The following is a 15,777-nucleotide window of genomic DNA, read 5'->3' as shown; positions in this document are numbered from 1 at the left end:
TCATATATATATATATATATATATATATGGTGGTGGGCCATTGTAACGCAGCTCAGACGCGATAGCGATAAGGACGTGGTGCTGTCAGGGATTCTTCTCCTGCTGGAGTCTCTCTCGTGTCTCGTTGCTTCAAGAATTTCGCTCCTTGCCATCTTCCGCGCCCGCGCGCACTATAAAAGCGCGTCCCCGCGGCGCCTCTTCTACTTCCCCGGATCAGAACTGCAGCTGCATGCCTGAGAGCCTCGGTCCAGAACCAGAACCAGAACAACATGCTGCGTGTGAGATGCCTGAGAGGAGGGAGCCGCGGAGCAGAAGCCGCGCATCTGATCGGCGCTATGGTGAATATCGCGCGTTTACGCGGATCTTTAGAGAGTAATGCCACGTGTGTGTGTGTGTGTGTGTATGTGTATATGTGTGTATGTGTGTATGTGTGTATGTGTGTATGTGTGTATGTGTGTGTGTGTGTGTGTGTGAGTGAGTGAGTGAGTGATGAGAGTCTTATGTAATGCATTCACAGAAACTCACACGTACCATCATAATTATAAAAGCTGATTGATTTGATCATTAAAAAAAAGGATTTGTAGTGTTAAACTCTTAAATGCATTCTGAGACTATCATCATTTTAGGGACAGTCGTGGCCTAATGGTTAGAGAGTCGGACTCGTGTTGCGAGTTCGAGTCTCAGATCCGGCAGGGATTGTAGGGGTGGGTGGGTGGGTAGAACAACCAGCGCTCTCTCCACCTTCAGTACCACGACTGAGGTACCCTTGAGCAAGACCGAACCCCCTCAAAAAAGGCTGCCCACTACCCCAGGTGTGTGTTCACAGTGTGTGTGTGTGTGCGCCTGCACTTAGGATGGTTTAAATGCAGAGCACAAATTCAGAGTATGGGTAACCATATTTGGCCACATGTCACGTCACTTTCACTTTTTTTTTTATTCGTCTGTCTTTTGATTTACTGTCTTGATCGTGTTCTGAGAAAATGTTGCATTGGCTCCGAGTTGGAGATCATGTGTTATGAATGAGTGACAGCACAGCTGTAACGATCAGAGATCAGAAACTCCAGGAACACGAAGAGAGCTGTAGATCAGACTGTACAAGCGCTATCATCACGATCATTGCGCAACAGCAGGCGTGTAGAGTCGAGTTCGAAGCCTTCATTCATCCAATGAGTTCATTCCTGATGCACTGTGCCAATTACAGAATACCATCACTTTTTAACACGCAAAATGTCATCTGTTGTGTGTGTGTGTTTGTGTTGTAGAGTGACAATGAATTGTCAGTTGTTGTGATGACCTGTAGAGGGCAGGTTAATGCTGTGGGTATTTGCTTAAAAAGCAGTAGAGAAGAACTTGGTGTGTGTAAATTGACTCCACCTGTGATGTGATTGAGTGCACTGCTTGATGATGCATTTCATTGAGTAAATGCAATCTTGAACCGACCTCTGGCCTCCTCAAGTTATTACAGTTTGGCGACGAGGATAAACAAGGGGGAATACTTTGAGGACGAAAGGAGTTTTGTTGAAGATGAAACTTGGATCTCATTGAGCTGGAGCTTTGGAAAAGAAAATGGCCAATCTGGTAGGAACAGTCACACCATTTGATAGTCAATCCCAGTCTTGGGAAGAATATTGTGAAATATTGCGACATTTCTTCGAGGCAAATGAGATTACAGAAGCAGCAAAGCAGAAAGCTATATTGTTGAGCTCTGTGGGAAGTCAAACATACAGTCTACTGAGAAATGTATTGAGCCCAGTTAAACCAGGCTCAAAGACGGTTGATGAATTAGTGGATTTACTTAAAGAGCATTTCAATCCAAAGCCCAGTGAAATTGTACAACGATTTAAATTTAATTCGAGATCAAGAGAAGAGGGGGAAACTGTGCTCGATTATGTTGCAGTATTGAGGAAATTGGCTCATGATGTCAGTAAAGCAAGATGATGGTCAAGCTCTAACCATATTGGGTTTTGCACAAGTAGAAGTCAGATACAAAGGCATAGTGAAGCAGTTACCAGTGGTGGTAGTACCTGGAACAGGACCCAGTTTATTGGGTAGAGGATGGATTAAGGAATTGGGAATGGAATGGGAGGCCCTACATAGGATGCAAGCGGTGAAAAATTTAACTTTGCCTGAAGTCCTCAGCCAACATGAAGAATTGTTTAAAGAGGAGTTGGGGGAATTGAAGGGTCCACCAGTGAAGATTTATGTAGATAAGGAAGCAGTCCCAAGGTTTTTCAAAGCCCGGCTGGTCCCTTATGCAATGAAGGCAAAGGTAGAAGTTGAAATAGAACGCCTGTTAAGAGAACACATCATAGTACCTGTTAAACACTCTGAATGGGCTGCATCGGTAGTACCTGTTTTAAAGTCTGATAACACCGTATGTCTATGTGGGGACTACAAGCTAACGCTAAACAGAGTTTCAAAGTTGGAACAGTACCCCATTCCTCGGATTGAAGATTTGTTTGCAACTCTGTCGGGTGGACAGAAGTTCACAAAATTGGATATGAGCCATGCTTATCAGATTGCATTAGATGCAGAATCCAGGAAGTATGTCACAGTGAATACCCACAAAGGACTGTTTACTTACCGTGTTTTACCTTTTGGAGTTTCTTCTAGCCCCGCCATCTTCCAACGGACCATTGAGGGGGTACTGCAGGGTCTTCCGCATGTGGCAGTTTCCCTTGATGATATCCTGGTAACCGGTCATAATGATAAAGAGCATCTTCAAACTCTTGCTAGAGTATTGGATAGACTGCAGGAAGCAGGACTGCGATTGAAACGGAGTAAATGTACCTTCATGGAAAAAGAGGTAATGTTCTTGGGTCATAAAGTGGATGAGACAGGCCTCCATCCTGCACCAGAAAAGGTGATGGCTATTCAAAATGCTCCCTCACCAAAGAATGTGACCGAGTTGAAAGCTTATTTAGGACTTTTAAATTATTACAATAAGTTCTTGTCCAATCTGTCTACTGTTTTAGCCCCTGTGTACAAACTGCTACGGAAAGATACTAAATGGAACTGGGCCGGGGAACAAGAGGCTGCTTTTGCGGTCTAAAAAAATGATTAATTCTGTACAAGTTCTGGTTCATTATGACCTCCCAGAAGGATGTGGTTTTATCATGTGATGCTTCTCCTTATGGCTTGGGTGCAGTTCTTTTGCATAAGATGCCTGATGGAAGTGAAAGACCTATAGGATTTATGTCACGAACATTGAATCAAGCTGAGCGGAATTATTCGCAGTTGGACAAAGAAGGGTTGGCTGTAATGTTTGGCTTACAGTGCTTTCATAAGTATTTGTATGGTCAAAAATGTACAATTGTTACAGACCATAAACCCTTATTGTCTTTATTTAACAAGTTAAAAGCTTTTCCCCAAATGTCCTCTCCTAGAATCCAGCGATGGGCTGTGACCCTGAGAGCATACGAATACAACATCATCTATAAGGCCGGCAAAGATCATGGCAATGCAGATGCTCTAAGTCGACTACTATTGCCAATGGAATCTTCCACCGAGCAGGAGGAAAGAGTACTAATGCTGGAGAATGCTGATATCACCTTGATCACAGCAGAACAGGTGAGAGAGTGGACTAGAAGAGATCCAGTATTATCTCGGGTGAGAGACACCGTGCAACGTGGATGTTTGCATGGATTAACAGGAACGGAGTTTGACCCATTCACATTAAGGAAAGATGAGTTAAGTGTACAGGATGGTTGTGTGCTTTGGGGGGGGGCAGAGTAATCATTCCCAGTGTGGGTAGACCAGATGTTCTGAAACAATTACATCAATGCCACCCAGGAGTGTCTAGGATGAAAGCTTTGGCCAGAAGTTGTGTGGTGGCCTAAGTTAGATCAGGATGTGGAAAGGCTGGTTAAAACCGGTTGTATGTGTCAGGAGCATAGAAATGCTCCAGCGGTTGCCCCACTGCATCCTTGGAATTGGCCAGATAAACCATGGCAACGATTGCATGTGGATTATGCAGGACCGTTCATGGGAAAAATTTTCTTTGTCTTGATTGATGCACATTCAAAATGGATGGATGTGTATCCAGTGAATTCAGCCACATCTGCTACCACTGTCGAATGTTTGCGGAATAGCTTCAGTAACCATGGATTACCCGAACTGATTGTATCAGATAATGGTACTTGCTTCATTAGTGCAGAATTCAAGGAGTTCCTGCATAAAAATGGAGTACGGCATGTGACTTCTGCACCTTACCATGCTTCTAGTAATGGGTTAGTGGAACGGGCTGTCCAAATTGTTAAAACCATGCAAAAAAACAATTGCAACTAAATTGTCTCGAGTGTTATTTAGTTACAGGATCAGTCCCCAGACCACCACAGGGTTCTCTCCAGCGGAAATGTTGTATGGATGGAAATTACGCTGTTCTATGGACTTTATACATCCTGATTTGACAAGGAAGATTCATGAACAACAACAAAAGCAAAAAGTCTATCATGATAAAAAGGTCAGTGAACGGAATTTTTGGTGTTGGAGATCCAGTACTTACTCGGAACTTTACTTATGGACCGAAATGGATTCCGGGCCATATAGCGACTGTGACTGGACCACTTTCTTATAAAGTAATGCTAGGTGATGGACAAGTGGTTCGACGGCATGTGGATCGAATTCATGCCCGGCAGAAATTGCTTGTAAACACTTCGGAAGAGGAAATGGATTGTAAATTCCCTGATTTCGACGTTCCTGAAAACTCCGCAAGTGTAGTTGCTAAAGAGACTGCGGGAAATGAGGACATTTCTAGGAATTCCTCTCCACATTCTGAGATGATCACTGAAATGAATGAACCTGCTAGTCCTGTTAGAATTATGAGACGGTCACAAAGAACCAGGAACTTTCCTACTCATTTGAAAGATTATGAACTGAAGTAATATTGAATGGGAATTGTAGATTTGGAAAAAAAAGTGATTTGCAAATTGTAATGCTATTTTTAATGATATTGTAGTTATGTTTGTGGAGAGAAATAGCATTGTGATTATGTAAGCTTGGGGGGGAAAGGGATGTTGTAGAGTGACAATGAATTGTCAGTTGTTGTGATGACCTGTAGAGGGCAGGCTAATGCTGTGGGTATTTGCTTAAAAAGCAGTAGAGAAGAACTTGGTGTGTGTAAGTTGACTGCACCGGTGATGTGATTGAGTGCACTGCTTGATAACAAAGGTGGCCTAAATTTTATAGATTTCAACTTTTTAAATTGTACCTTTTAAAATAAATTGGCTTAAGTATTTGAAAAATCAACATTCAATCTGGTATGTTTTTCCACAACAAGCATTTTCATTTGTTGGAGGTATTACATGTCTGTTGATGTGCAATTATAACATATCCAAAATACCTGTTAAGCTTTCAAATTTCCATCAACAGGTACTCTTGGCCTGGGCGTTAATTTATAAACTCAATTTTACCCCCCATAAATTTTTTATTTGGAATAATCAAAATATTTTATATAAAAATAGATCTTTGTTTTTTAATCAGTGGTTTAATAATGGTTTGCTTTTAGTAAGTCAGTTATTTAACAGAAGAGGTTTGTTAATGACTTTTATAGAATTTATTTCAGAATACAACATACCAGTTAGTCCAAAGGAATTTGCCATTGTTATGGGAGCAATATCATCAGGAATTTGTATGCTCTTCAAAAATAGCAGTTACTCCCCATTTAAAAAAGCTTCTTTTCCTGAACCAATAGATACTACTATAGGTAAAATATGTTTTTCTACTAAAAAAGATAGAAATTATAAAATTAGATCTCTTTTTATTGAAAAAGTTACTACTTTGTCACCTGTAATCTCTTACTGGAATAGTTTATTTAGAAATTTGAATTGGAAAAAAATATGGTCTTTGCAACAGAAATATTTCCTCACTAATAAATTTTTTTTTTCTTTGTAAATTTTATATTCATAAATGTAAATTTACTAACAAACCACATTTTATTGTTTTTTTGAAAGAATTTAAAAATTATCTAAATACCATTTCATTGTCAGAAAATAAGAAAGCAAGACGAACGATTTCATTCTGCAATGACTTTAATTTATATACTGTAATTTATACTTAAATGTCTTACCCTCAAGTTATGTTTTTCTTTTCTTTTTTTTCCTACTTTTTCTCATGTAATCTTTAGTACTTGATTTCAGTTGACATTGCATACTTATGATACTTTGTGTATTATGGAAAAGTATCATTTGAAATGTCAGCTCTGTGTTGTATTGCATTAATAAAAAAATAAAAGTGCACTGCTTGATGATGCATTTCATTGAGTAAATGCAATCTTGAACCGATCTTTGGCCTCAAGTTATTACAGTTTATGTAAAAACTATTTGGTTAAGCTACACTTTATTTTAAGGTGTTCTTGTTACAGTACAAGAACTGAGTAATATTAATTAACTACATGTAGCCTATACCATTGAGATCAACTCATTAGTTGAGTTCATGGATCTCTCTCCTAACGAGCTGATGATCTCAATCAGGTGTTAAATAAGGGAGACATGCAAAATGTGCAGAGCAGGGGGCCCCCAGGACTGGAAGTGAGAAGCACTGGCCTATACTATATGGTTAGGATTAGGGTTTTGTTTTGGGTTACTTGCATGCAATTATGCATAATTAATTGTTGTTATAATAGTAAGTACATGTAATGTGTAAAGGACACCTTAAAATAAAATGTTACCAAATTTTTTTTTTTTTTTTTGTCGAATGATTATTCTTTCCAACTATAAGTGTAAATAAAACCGTGTTTACTGGAGTATGTTTTACAAGTATTATTTCAAAACTAAAAATGTCATTTAATTTACTAGCAATTTCTGGGACTTGCATTAATCTCATTGCTCTTTCTTGACTTCTGTTGTTGTTCGGTGGTGATTTGTGAGTTTGGTTTGTCACACAGGTGGGTCGCGTGGTGTCGGGATGGGTGTCGCGCGCGTTCCGCAGCACCTCGAGTTCTGCCGCCACACCCCCGCTCACCCCGGACGAGCCGGCTACCGAGCACAAGCCCGAGGACTGCCCCGTGTGCGCGCACAACGAGTGGGACCCTCTCGAGGAGGTGATTGTAGGGAGAGCCGAGAACGCCTGCGTCCCCCCGTTCACCGTGGAGGTCAAGGTACAGAACACACACATGCTTGTTTTTGTGAAAAGTGGGGACATCCCATAGGCGTAATGGTTTTTATACTGTACTTACTGTATGTGCTATTGTCCTACACCAACCCTACACCTAAACCTACCCCTTACAGGAGACTGTGCATTTCAACTTTCCCCAAAAAAACCTCACACTGAGTGATTTATAAGCGTTTTGAAAAGTGGGGACATGGGTCAATGTCCTGAGATGTCACCTTCACCTTGTAATACCTGTCATACCTTTGTTATTATACACATCTATGTCCTGACTTTTCACAAAAACGCGCACACACATACACATACACATACACATACACAAACTCACACACGTTTGTTTTTGTGAAAAGTGGGGACATTCATAGGCGTAATGGTTTTTATACTGTACTTACTGTATGTGCTATTGTCCTACACCAACCCTACACCTAAACCTACCCCTTACAGGAAACTTTCTGCTATTTCATATTTTCAATACCTTCAGTCACCTTCTCCTTGTAATACCTGTCATACCCTTGTCATTATACACATTTATGTCCTCATTTGTCACAAAAACATGCACGCACACTCACACACACTCACACATACTTACATGTATACCATTATATTTACATGTATTTATTATAGTTACTTCAACATTGTTGGGGAAAGTAAGTTACATTTAACAGAAATAAATGTAACTGGAATCTGTTACAGTTACTGAGGAAAAAATGTGTAATTAAATTATAGTTACTTCACTGCAAAGATTATTAAGGGGGTTCCATCTGAATATTTTCACACACAGGCAGATATCATTGATTTCTTTCCCAAATTGCACTGACTGCTTTAAAATGAGACCGTACTGTTTCAGGAGTTTAGGACACATGCTTATTCCATAACTGTTTTATTTCCTATTTGGGTTTGTGTATATGCTTTATTTTTTAAGATTAACGGTTTTTTTCCAAAGCATCGTTAGACGCCAATGTTTTCTGTAATAACTATGCACAAATTTGATTTCAAAAACAGTATCATAGCTACTAAATTATATCTTATGATTTTAAATCTGTATTTAACCTCAGAACGATCTCAAAGTAAGACGAGGTGCTAAAGTCTGATTTTGTGGTGCTGTGCTTTAATTAAAGTGGTGAAGGATTTTGAAAGTCTTACAGTAATCGGTATTAAGTGTAAGGTTAACCCGGCCTGCGTTAAAAGTTTCAGAATGATTTACACTTAAAAACATTCATTCACTTTAAAAGATGATTGAAATAGTTACACCACTACTTACATTTTAAATAGGGTAATTTGTAATCTGTAACCTATTACATTTCCAAAGTAACCTTCCCAGCACTGGTTATCATTATAGCTATCATAAGACTAATGTGCATTATAAACCATGCAATGATCAGAGAACTGCTAACCTAACCAAGCTGTGCTGCTGCTGTGTGTCTGCAGGCCAACACCTATGAGAAATACTGGCCCTTCTACCAGCAGTACGGGGGAACGACATTCCCGAAGGACCACGTGACGAAAGCAGTTGCTGAAATCGAGGAAATGTGCAATATTCTCCAGCATGAGGGAGTTACTGTGAGACGACCGGAACCCATCGACTGGTCAGTGGAGTATAAAACCCCGGACTTCACCTCCACCGGTGAGAGCTGACCACACGCACAACTCTGTATAGCTATCTTTGTGAGGACATACATTGACACAATGCAATCTCTAGCTCCTTACCTAACCTAACCTTCAGAACTAAGTGCCTCACCCAAACCCTTACCCTAAACCTACCCTTTACCCAATTATAACCTGACCCCTAAAACAAAGTCTTGATCCTCAAACAGGCCTTTAAAGGGGTCCCAGAAAGTGAGGACCGGCCAAAATGTCACACACTCACTCACTCACACTCACCCCCCCCACCCCACACACACACACTCACACTCTCACTGATATCTGTGCTGACACTGGTTTTCTGCACAGGCATGTACGCAGCGATGCCGAGAGATATCCTGATCGTGGTGGGGAACGAGATCATCGAGGCCCCGATGGCCTGGAGGGCCCGGTTCTTTGAGTACCGAGCATATCGGCCCCTCATTAAAGAGTACTTCAGGCGAGGAGCCAAGTGGACCACTGCGCCCAAACCCACCATGAGTGACGAGCTGTACGATCAGGTGTGAACAGATGTGTGTTACGCCGCTGACGCAGCACTTCACAGTGTGTGTGTGTGTGTGTGTGCGCGCACGTGAGTGAGAGTGTGTGTGTGAGAGAGCGAGAGTGTGTGAGTGTCTGTGTGAGTGTCTGTGTGAGTGTCTGTGTGAGTGTCTGTGTGTGTGTGTGTGAGCCATGTGTATGTGATATCTTGCAAAATGACTTCTCAGGGTATTTGGATTCGGTTTTCTTTGCTTGTTTTTTGTATCCAAATAAAATAATAAAATGTGTGTAGGATTACCCCATCTGCACCGTGGAGGACAGATATAAGCTGGCCGCTCAGGGGAAGTTTGTCACCACTGAGTTCGAGCCGTGTTTCGACGCTGCAGACTTCATCAGGGCCGGCACTGATATCTTTGTACAGAGGAGTCAGGTGAGTGTCCTCATCCGCTCCGAGCTCACTGCTCTCTCACACTCTGGCTCCTGCTGACAGGTTTTTACTGACAGGTTACAAACTTCATGGGCATCGAGTGGATGAGACGTCACCTCGCTCCCACCTACAAGATCCACATCATCTCCTTCAAAGACCCAAACCCCATGCACATCGACGGCACATTTAACATCATCGGCCCGGGGCTGGTGCTGTCCAACCCGGATCGGCCCTGCAAGCAGGTCAGTGCTGTGCTGCCACCTAGTGTTGATCTATAGCACTGCAGCGAGACGTGCTCACATGATACTGACTCTCCTGCAGATCGAGATGTTCAAGAAGGCCGGCTGGACTGTGGTGACTCCTCCACCTCCTCTTATTCCAGACAGTGAGTACAGCGAGTTCTGATGCGAGGTTTGACCTGAGTTTGGTGGCTTGGTTCTCAAGCTCTTCAGTCAAAGCACAACCTTCAGTCACATCAGAGCACCCAAAGCTCATCATCACGTCTCTTTAAACACAAGCATGAAATGCATGAAAGCATGAAAATTTTCTAAATGCATGTTTTTGTGAACAATTCATCTATGCATGTTTAATTAAAAAAATGTTTAGAATTGTTTAATTAAAGTGTCATTAGCTGGATCTTCTCCAGTCATTTAGCATAGAGCCCTGCACGGGCCTCAAATGTAGGCCTTAGCCCAGCCCTGGCCCGAGATGCTCAGGCCCTAGCCCGGCCCATGTCCGACAGCTTATCAGAATTTCCGAGCCGAGCCCTTTTTTTTTTTTTCTTTTTTTTTTTCCTTTTTCCTTCTCCCAAAACAGCTCATGCTTCAGCTATTAAAATAGTTCAGTTTTGTATATAATAGCAAAGTGATTATATTTAGTTTTGTTTTTTATTAAGTTAATTTTGAAAAACGTTTGGAGCATTTTTTGTTCGTTAAACAAGTTCTTTCTTTCTTTCTTTCTTTCTTTCTTAAAGTAAGGACCAAGCGGCCAGTGGCAGACCGGCAGGCTGATCATAGCATGTTTGATCAATCATCAAATCATCACGACTTGCCTAAAATAAAATCTATTGATATACCAAAACAGTTCAAGCATATAACAGTGTTTAAAAACGTTAAAGATAAATGTGCGCTGCATCCAATAGTTTGTGCGGAGAGTGGAACATGGAGGCACCAGCGCAATCAATTGCATTTTTTTTCAATGGAAACAACTAATTTTTTAAAATATAGCAATTAAATTAAAACACTGATATACAGGTGCTGGTCATATAATTAGAATATCATCAAAAAGTTGATTTTATTTCACTAATTCCATTCAAAAAGTGAAACTTGTATATTATATTCATTCATTACACACAGGCTGATATATTTCAAATGTTTATTTCTTTTAATTTTGATGATTAGAGCTTACAGCTCATGAAAGTCAAAAATCAGTATCTCAAAATATTAGAATATTTACATTTGAGTTTGAATAAATGACCATCCCTACAGTATAAATTCTGGATATCTCTTGTTCTTTGAAACCACAATAATGGGGAAGACTGCTGACTTGGCAATGATCCAGAAGACGAACATTGACACCCTCCACAAAGAGGGTAAGTCACAGAAGGTCATTACTGAAAGGTGTGGCTGTTTACAGAGTGCTGTATCAAAGCATATTAAATGCAAAGTTGACTGGAAGGAAGAATTTGGGTAGGAAAAGGTGCACAAGCAACAGAGATGACCGCAAGCTTGAGAATACAGTCAAGCAAAGCCGATTCAAACACTTGGGAGAGCTTCACAAGGAGAGAACTGAAGCTGGAGTCAGTGCATCAAGAGTCACCACGCTCAGACGTCTTCAGGAAAAGGGCTACCAAGCCACTTCTGAAGCAGAGACAACGTCAGAAGCATCTTAACTGGGCTGTGGAGAAAAAGAACTGGACTGTTGCTCAGTGGTCCAAAGTCCTCTTTTCAGATGAAAGTAAATTTTACATTTCATTTGAAAATCAAGGTCCCAGAGTCTGAAGGAAGAGTGGAGAGGCACAGAATCCATGTTGCTTGAAGTCCAGTGTGAAGTTTCCACAGTCAGTGATGATTTGGGCTGCCATGTCATCTGCTGGTGTTGGTCCACTGTGTTTTCTGATGTCCACAGTCAACGCAGCCATCTACCAGGAGATTTTAGAGCACTTCATGCTTCCTTCTGTTGACAAGCTTTATGGAGATGCTGATTTCATTTTCCAGCAGGACTTGGCACCTGCCCACACTGCCAAAGGTACCAAAAGCTGGTTCAATGACCATGGTGTTACTGTGCTTGATTGGCCAGCAAACTCGCCTGACCTTAACCCCATAGAGAATCTATGGGGTATTGTTAAGAGGAAGATGAGAGACACCAGACCCAACAATGCAAAAGAGCTGAAGGCCACTATCAGAGCAACCTGGGCTCTCATAACACCTGAGCAGTGCCACAGACTGATCGACTCCATGCCACGCCGCATTGCTGCAGTAATTCAGGCAAAAGGAGCCCCAACTAAGTATTGAGTGCTGTACATGCTCATACTTTTCATTTCCATACTTTTCAGTTGGCCAAGATTTCTAAAAATCCTTTTTGTATTGGTCTTAATTAATATTCTAATATTTTGAGACACTGATTTTTGACTTTCATGAGCTGTAAGCTCTAATCATCAAAATTAAAAGAAATAAACATTTGAAATATATCAGTCTGTGTGTAATGAATGAATATAATATACAAGTTTCACTTTTTGAATGGAATTAGTGAAATAAATCAACTTTTTGATGATATTCTAATTATATGACCAGCACCTGTATATTTATACATTTTGGAGAAATTTCATCTGTTAAATAAATGTATCTCGTCTGTTGGAAGTGCTTGAGTTGCTCTGCCTAATATGATTATATTGATATGATGCTCAAAAGTTCCTTGAGCGACTCTTTAAGCTCGGCTGCATGCAGGAGATGAAGCTCACAGACATTAATGTCAAACACAATCACTTGCTGCTGTTTTTTTCTGTACAGGAATATGGAAGGCATTTTCTGCCTTTTTGAAATAAATCAATTAAATTATAAAAATGAAAAATGAAAACCAGATTAACCATTTAATTATAGCAAACTACGCAAAATATGTGCCAAAATTGAAAATGAAATGATTTAATTTTCATTTTAATTTTCCCTGTGACAATGCATTGTCCTTGTCAAATAGAAAAATAAAATGCAGTTGGTGATTTGATGTTTCATTTTCACTGCAATCTCAAGGCAAGATTACCAACATTAAAATGAAAAGGCAACTGTGAAAAAGAAAATGCAAATACAGTTTTTACAAAGCTTTTCATTAATGCTCACGCAATAATATCATACAGGAACAGATCTGAGCTTGAGCTTGAAAACAAACTTTTGTAAACCGCAAATTACTCTAAAGGACCGGTTCACATCCTGAGCTGATGTTGCCGACATCTTACAGATGCATTAATAATGTATTACAGTTTTAATCAGATATTCAAACTACAACATGGAAATGATTTTGAATGAAATAATGTTTCAAATGAAATGTATAGTCATGCTGCGTGTTCACCTGATGGCACTCGGTCACTGCTCTAATAATTGCATATTTCATATCGCATCGATGATGAATGCCCATGATGCATCTGCGAAATATTTGGCTTAACATGAGTATTTTTCAACCTCAGATCACCCGCTGTGGATGTCGTCCAAATGGCTCTCGATGAACGTGTTGATGCTGGATGAGAAGCGTGATGGTGGACGCTAACGAGTTGACCATACAGAAGATGTTTGAGAGTCTCGGTGAGAGCGCCGTTCGTTGCGATGAAACCATCCTCAGCTCCTCATGATGCGATTCCTCATTCACCTGCTCTTGTCTGTCGTTTCTCCCGCAGGCATTCAGACCATTAAAGTCAGCATCCGGCATGCTAACTCGCTGGGAGGAGGCTTTCACTGCTGGACGACGGATGTGCGCCGCCGCGGGACGCTCCAGTCCTACTTCCTCTAGCCTGCCAGAGACACGCAGTTCTTATTGAGCTCAGGTTTCAGCATGGTTTGATAGCGCTGTGCATGTCAGGGCTTCTGCAAACGCCACAGATGAACTTGATGAATAGAAACCTCAGTGATCTCTGTAACAACTGCATTTCTGGCCGGCTGTTGTAGGAATGACTCCAGTGAAGCAGACAGAGCCCTCCCCACCACGCCACCATGACCACAGAACAAGAGTTTCTACCTCCTATTTACCAAAACCACAAAAAAAACATAGCGTATTTTGAATTGTAATGACTTCTTATATAATGCATTTGAATTATATATCTTCTTTTTTTTTCTTTTTTTTTTTTACCCTACATGTGATGTGCCAAGTGTTGATTTGTAAACTCAGGAATTTTTGTAGCCGTACTTCAGCTATTTTGTAAGCATTTCATAAAAATGTAAATATCAATATGCATTTTAGCAGCATATACTTACCCTTCACAAAAGTGTGTTTCTAGCATCTGCCTCTGATATCATTCTCAATAGCAGGAGTCAGGACGCTGTGCGCTGCTTTCACGGAACGTTTGGCTGATTATTCGCGCTGCGCTTTTGCTGTGATTCTCTAGTTAAACTTACTGAGTGTGATTTTTCTCTTTATCAACACATGATATGCATGCATGAAATGGCCACATTTGTCAAAATCCACGAACACTTTTCTCATTCATACTCCACAATCTAAAATCTTAGCAGAATATTTATTATGAAATTGAATAATTATTCCAAACACAACTAAATTCAATTTCAGCTGAAAGGCGAACCAGTAGGTCGTCTTCTTTCTTTCTTTCTGGTTATCTTTTGATAAATGGATGGCTTTGGAATGATTTTGTTTGGGAACATGGATCAGGGAAGACACATTGATGGGGGTAAAAAGAGTGGCAGAGAGAGGGAGGACTAGAAGCTTTACAGTACATCCATCCATCTATTCCACACATCTTCCCAGCGCTTGTCCTATGAAGGGTCAGGAGGCTGGAGCCTTTGGGTCAGAGGCAGGACAAGCCCCTGGACAGATGTCCAGTCCATCACACACATTCATATTCACACTCACTACAGTCTCCAGTTCACCTGACCTGTGTGTTTCTGGATTGTGGGAGAAACCCAGAGGAAACCAACATCAACACAGAGGGAACATACAAACTCCACACTCAAAGGTCTTCTGGCCTGCATCAGAGAGCTGTGGATGAGGCTCTTCAGAGTAAAAATGGACATCTGGATCTTTTTCTGCGGTTCCTTCTGGGTTTGTCAGTGGAGTCTCATCAGGTTCTCCTACAACAAATAATGACACTGAAAAGAAGCAGCTCTGACAGCAATGAGAAAACAGCTGAGTACATCAAGAAGAAGATCAGGATCATTGACTCTCCAGAGAAATCCATCAATCTGTTCCACTGTCTGAATGAACTGGGTGATCGTTCACTAGTGGAGGAAATACAACAGTATCTGAAATCTGGAAGAATAAAGGAAGCCAAACTCTCTTCACCTCAGTGGTCAGCGGTAGTTTTTGTGTTGTTGACATCAGACGAGGAACTGAATGAGTTTCGTCTTGATAAATTTGTTAAAGGAAAGAATGATCCTGAAAATATGGAAGTTCTTCAGAAGCTGCTGCCTGTGATTAAAGAATCCAGATCAGTTCAGTAAGTATCACTGAGAACAATCACTTCACTGTTAAAACATTAAGAAAATCAAAGTTAAAAGCTCATAAATCTTCAGTGCTGCAGATGTTGTCCAGAGTTTAGTGGTCAGTCAGTATTTTGATGTGTTTTATATCAAATCAGTGACACTGTAAGATTCAGAGACAGAGAAGTGGCATATGAATCAATTATTTGGGTTTGTCAATAATTAAAAATGTCTTTGCTAAAAAATGGAGTTTAAGTAATTGTAACTTTTAAAGGGTCATGAACTTCCTCTGTTTGTTCAAGTTTTATTTTGTACTGTTCTCTGAGGTCCACTTATAATGTTGTCACGATTGTTATATCAAAATATTTGACATAATTTAGAAGTAATTACCTATTTTCTGTCCTGTTTTTGACCCCCTCACCAGAACGCTCTGTTTGAATAGGCGTGGAGGATTGTAGACTCATATATATTTCTTATAGGAATAACAAA

The 15,777-nt window shown here is 40.5% G+C and overlaps 1 protein-coding gene across 1 annotated transcript; it reads left to right on the top strand.

Annotated features, from left to right (window-relative positions):
• Nucleotides 1-1,397: 1,397 nt before the first annotated feature.
• On the top strand, nucleotides 1,398-13,968 carry LOC131547274 (glycine amidinotransferase, mitochondrial-like). Its single transcript, XM_058787732.1, is given in 10 exon segments — nucleotides 1,398-1,578; nucleotides 6,884-7,096; nucleotides 8,536-8,731; nucleotides 9,058-9,248; nucleotides 9,521-9,658; nucleotides 9,733-9,897; nucleotides 9,977-10,040; nucleotides 13,332-13,395; nucleotides 13,397-13,446; nucleotides 13,539-13,968. Coding segments are annotated over 10 exon segments (1,206 nt in total). The 5' UTR covers nucleotides 1,398-1,566; the 3' UTR covers nucleotides 13,652-13,968.
• Nucleotides 13,969-15,777: the final 1,809 nt, after the last annotated feature.

This window comes from Onychostoma macrolepis, chromosome 09, assembly GCF_012432095.1.
Source record: "Onychostoma macrolepis isolate SWU-2019 chromosome 09, ASM1243209v1, whole genome shotgun sequence".
Lineage (NCBI taxonomy): Eukaryota > Metazoa > Chordata > Actinopteri > Cypriniformes > Cyprinidae > Onychostoma > Onychostoma macrolepis.
The sequence above is the reverse complement of the archived record's forward strand: the minus strand, read 5'-3'. Positions and strand labels throughout refer to the sequence as shown.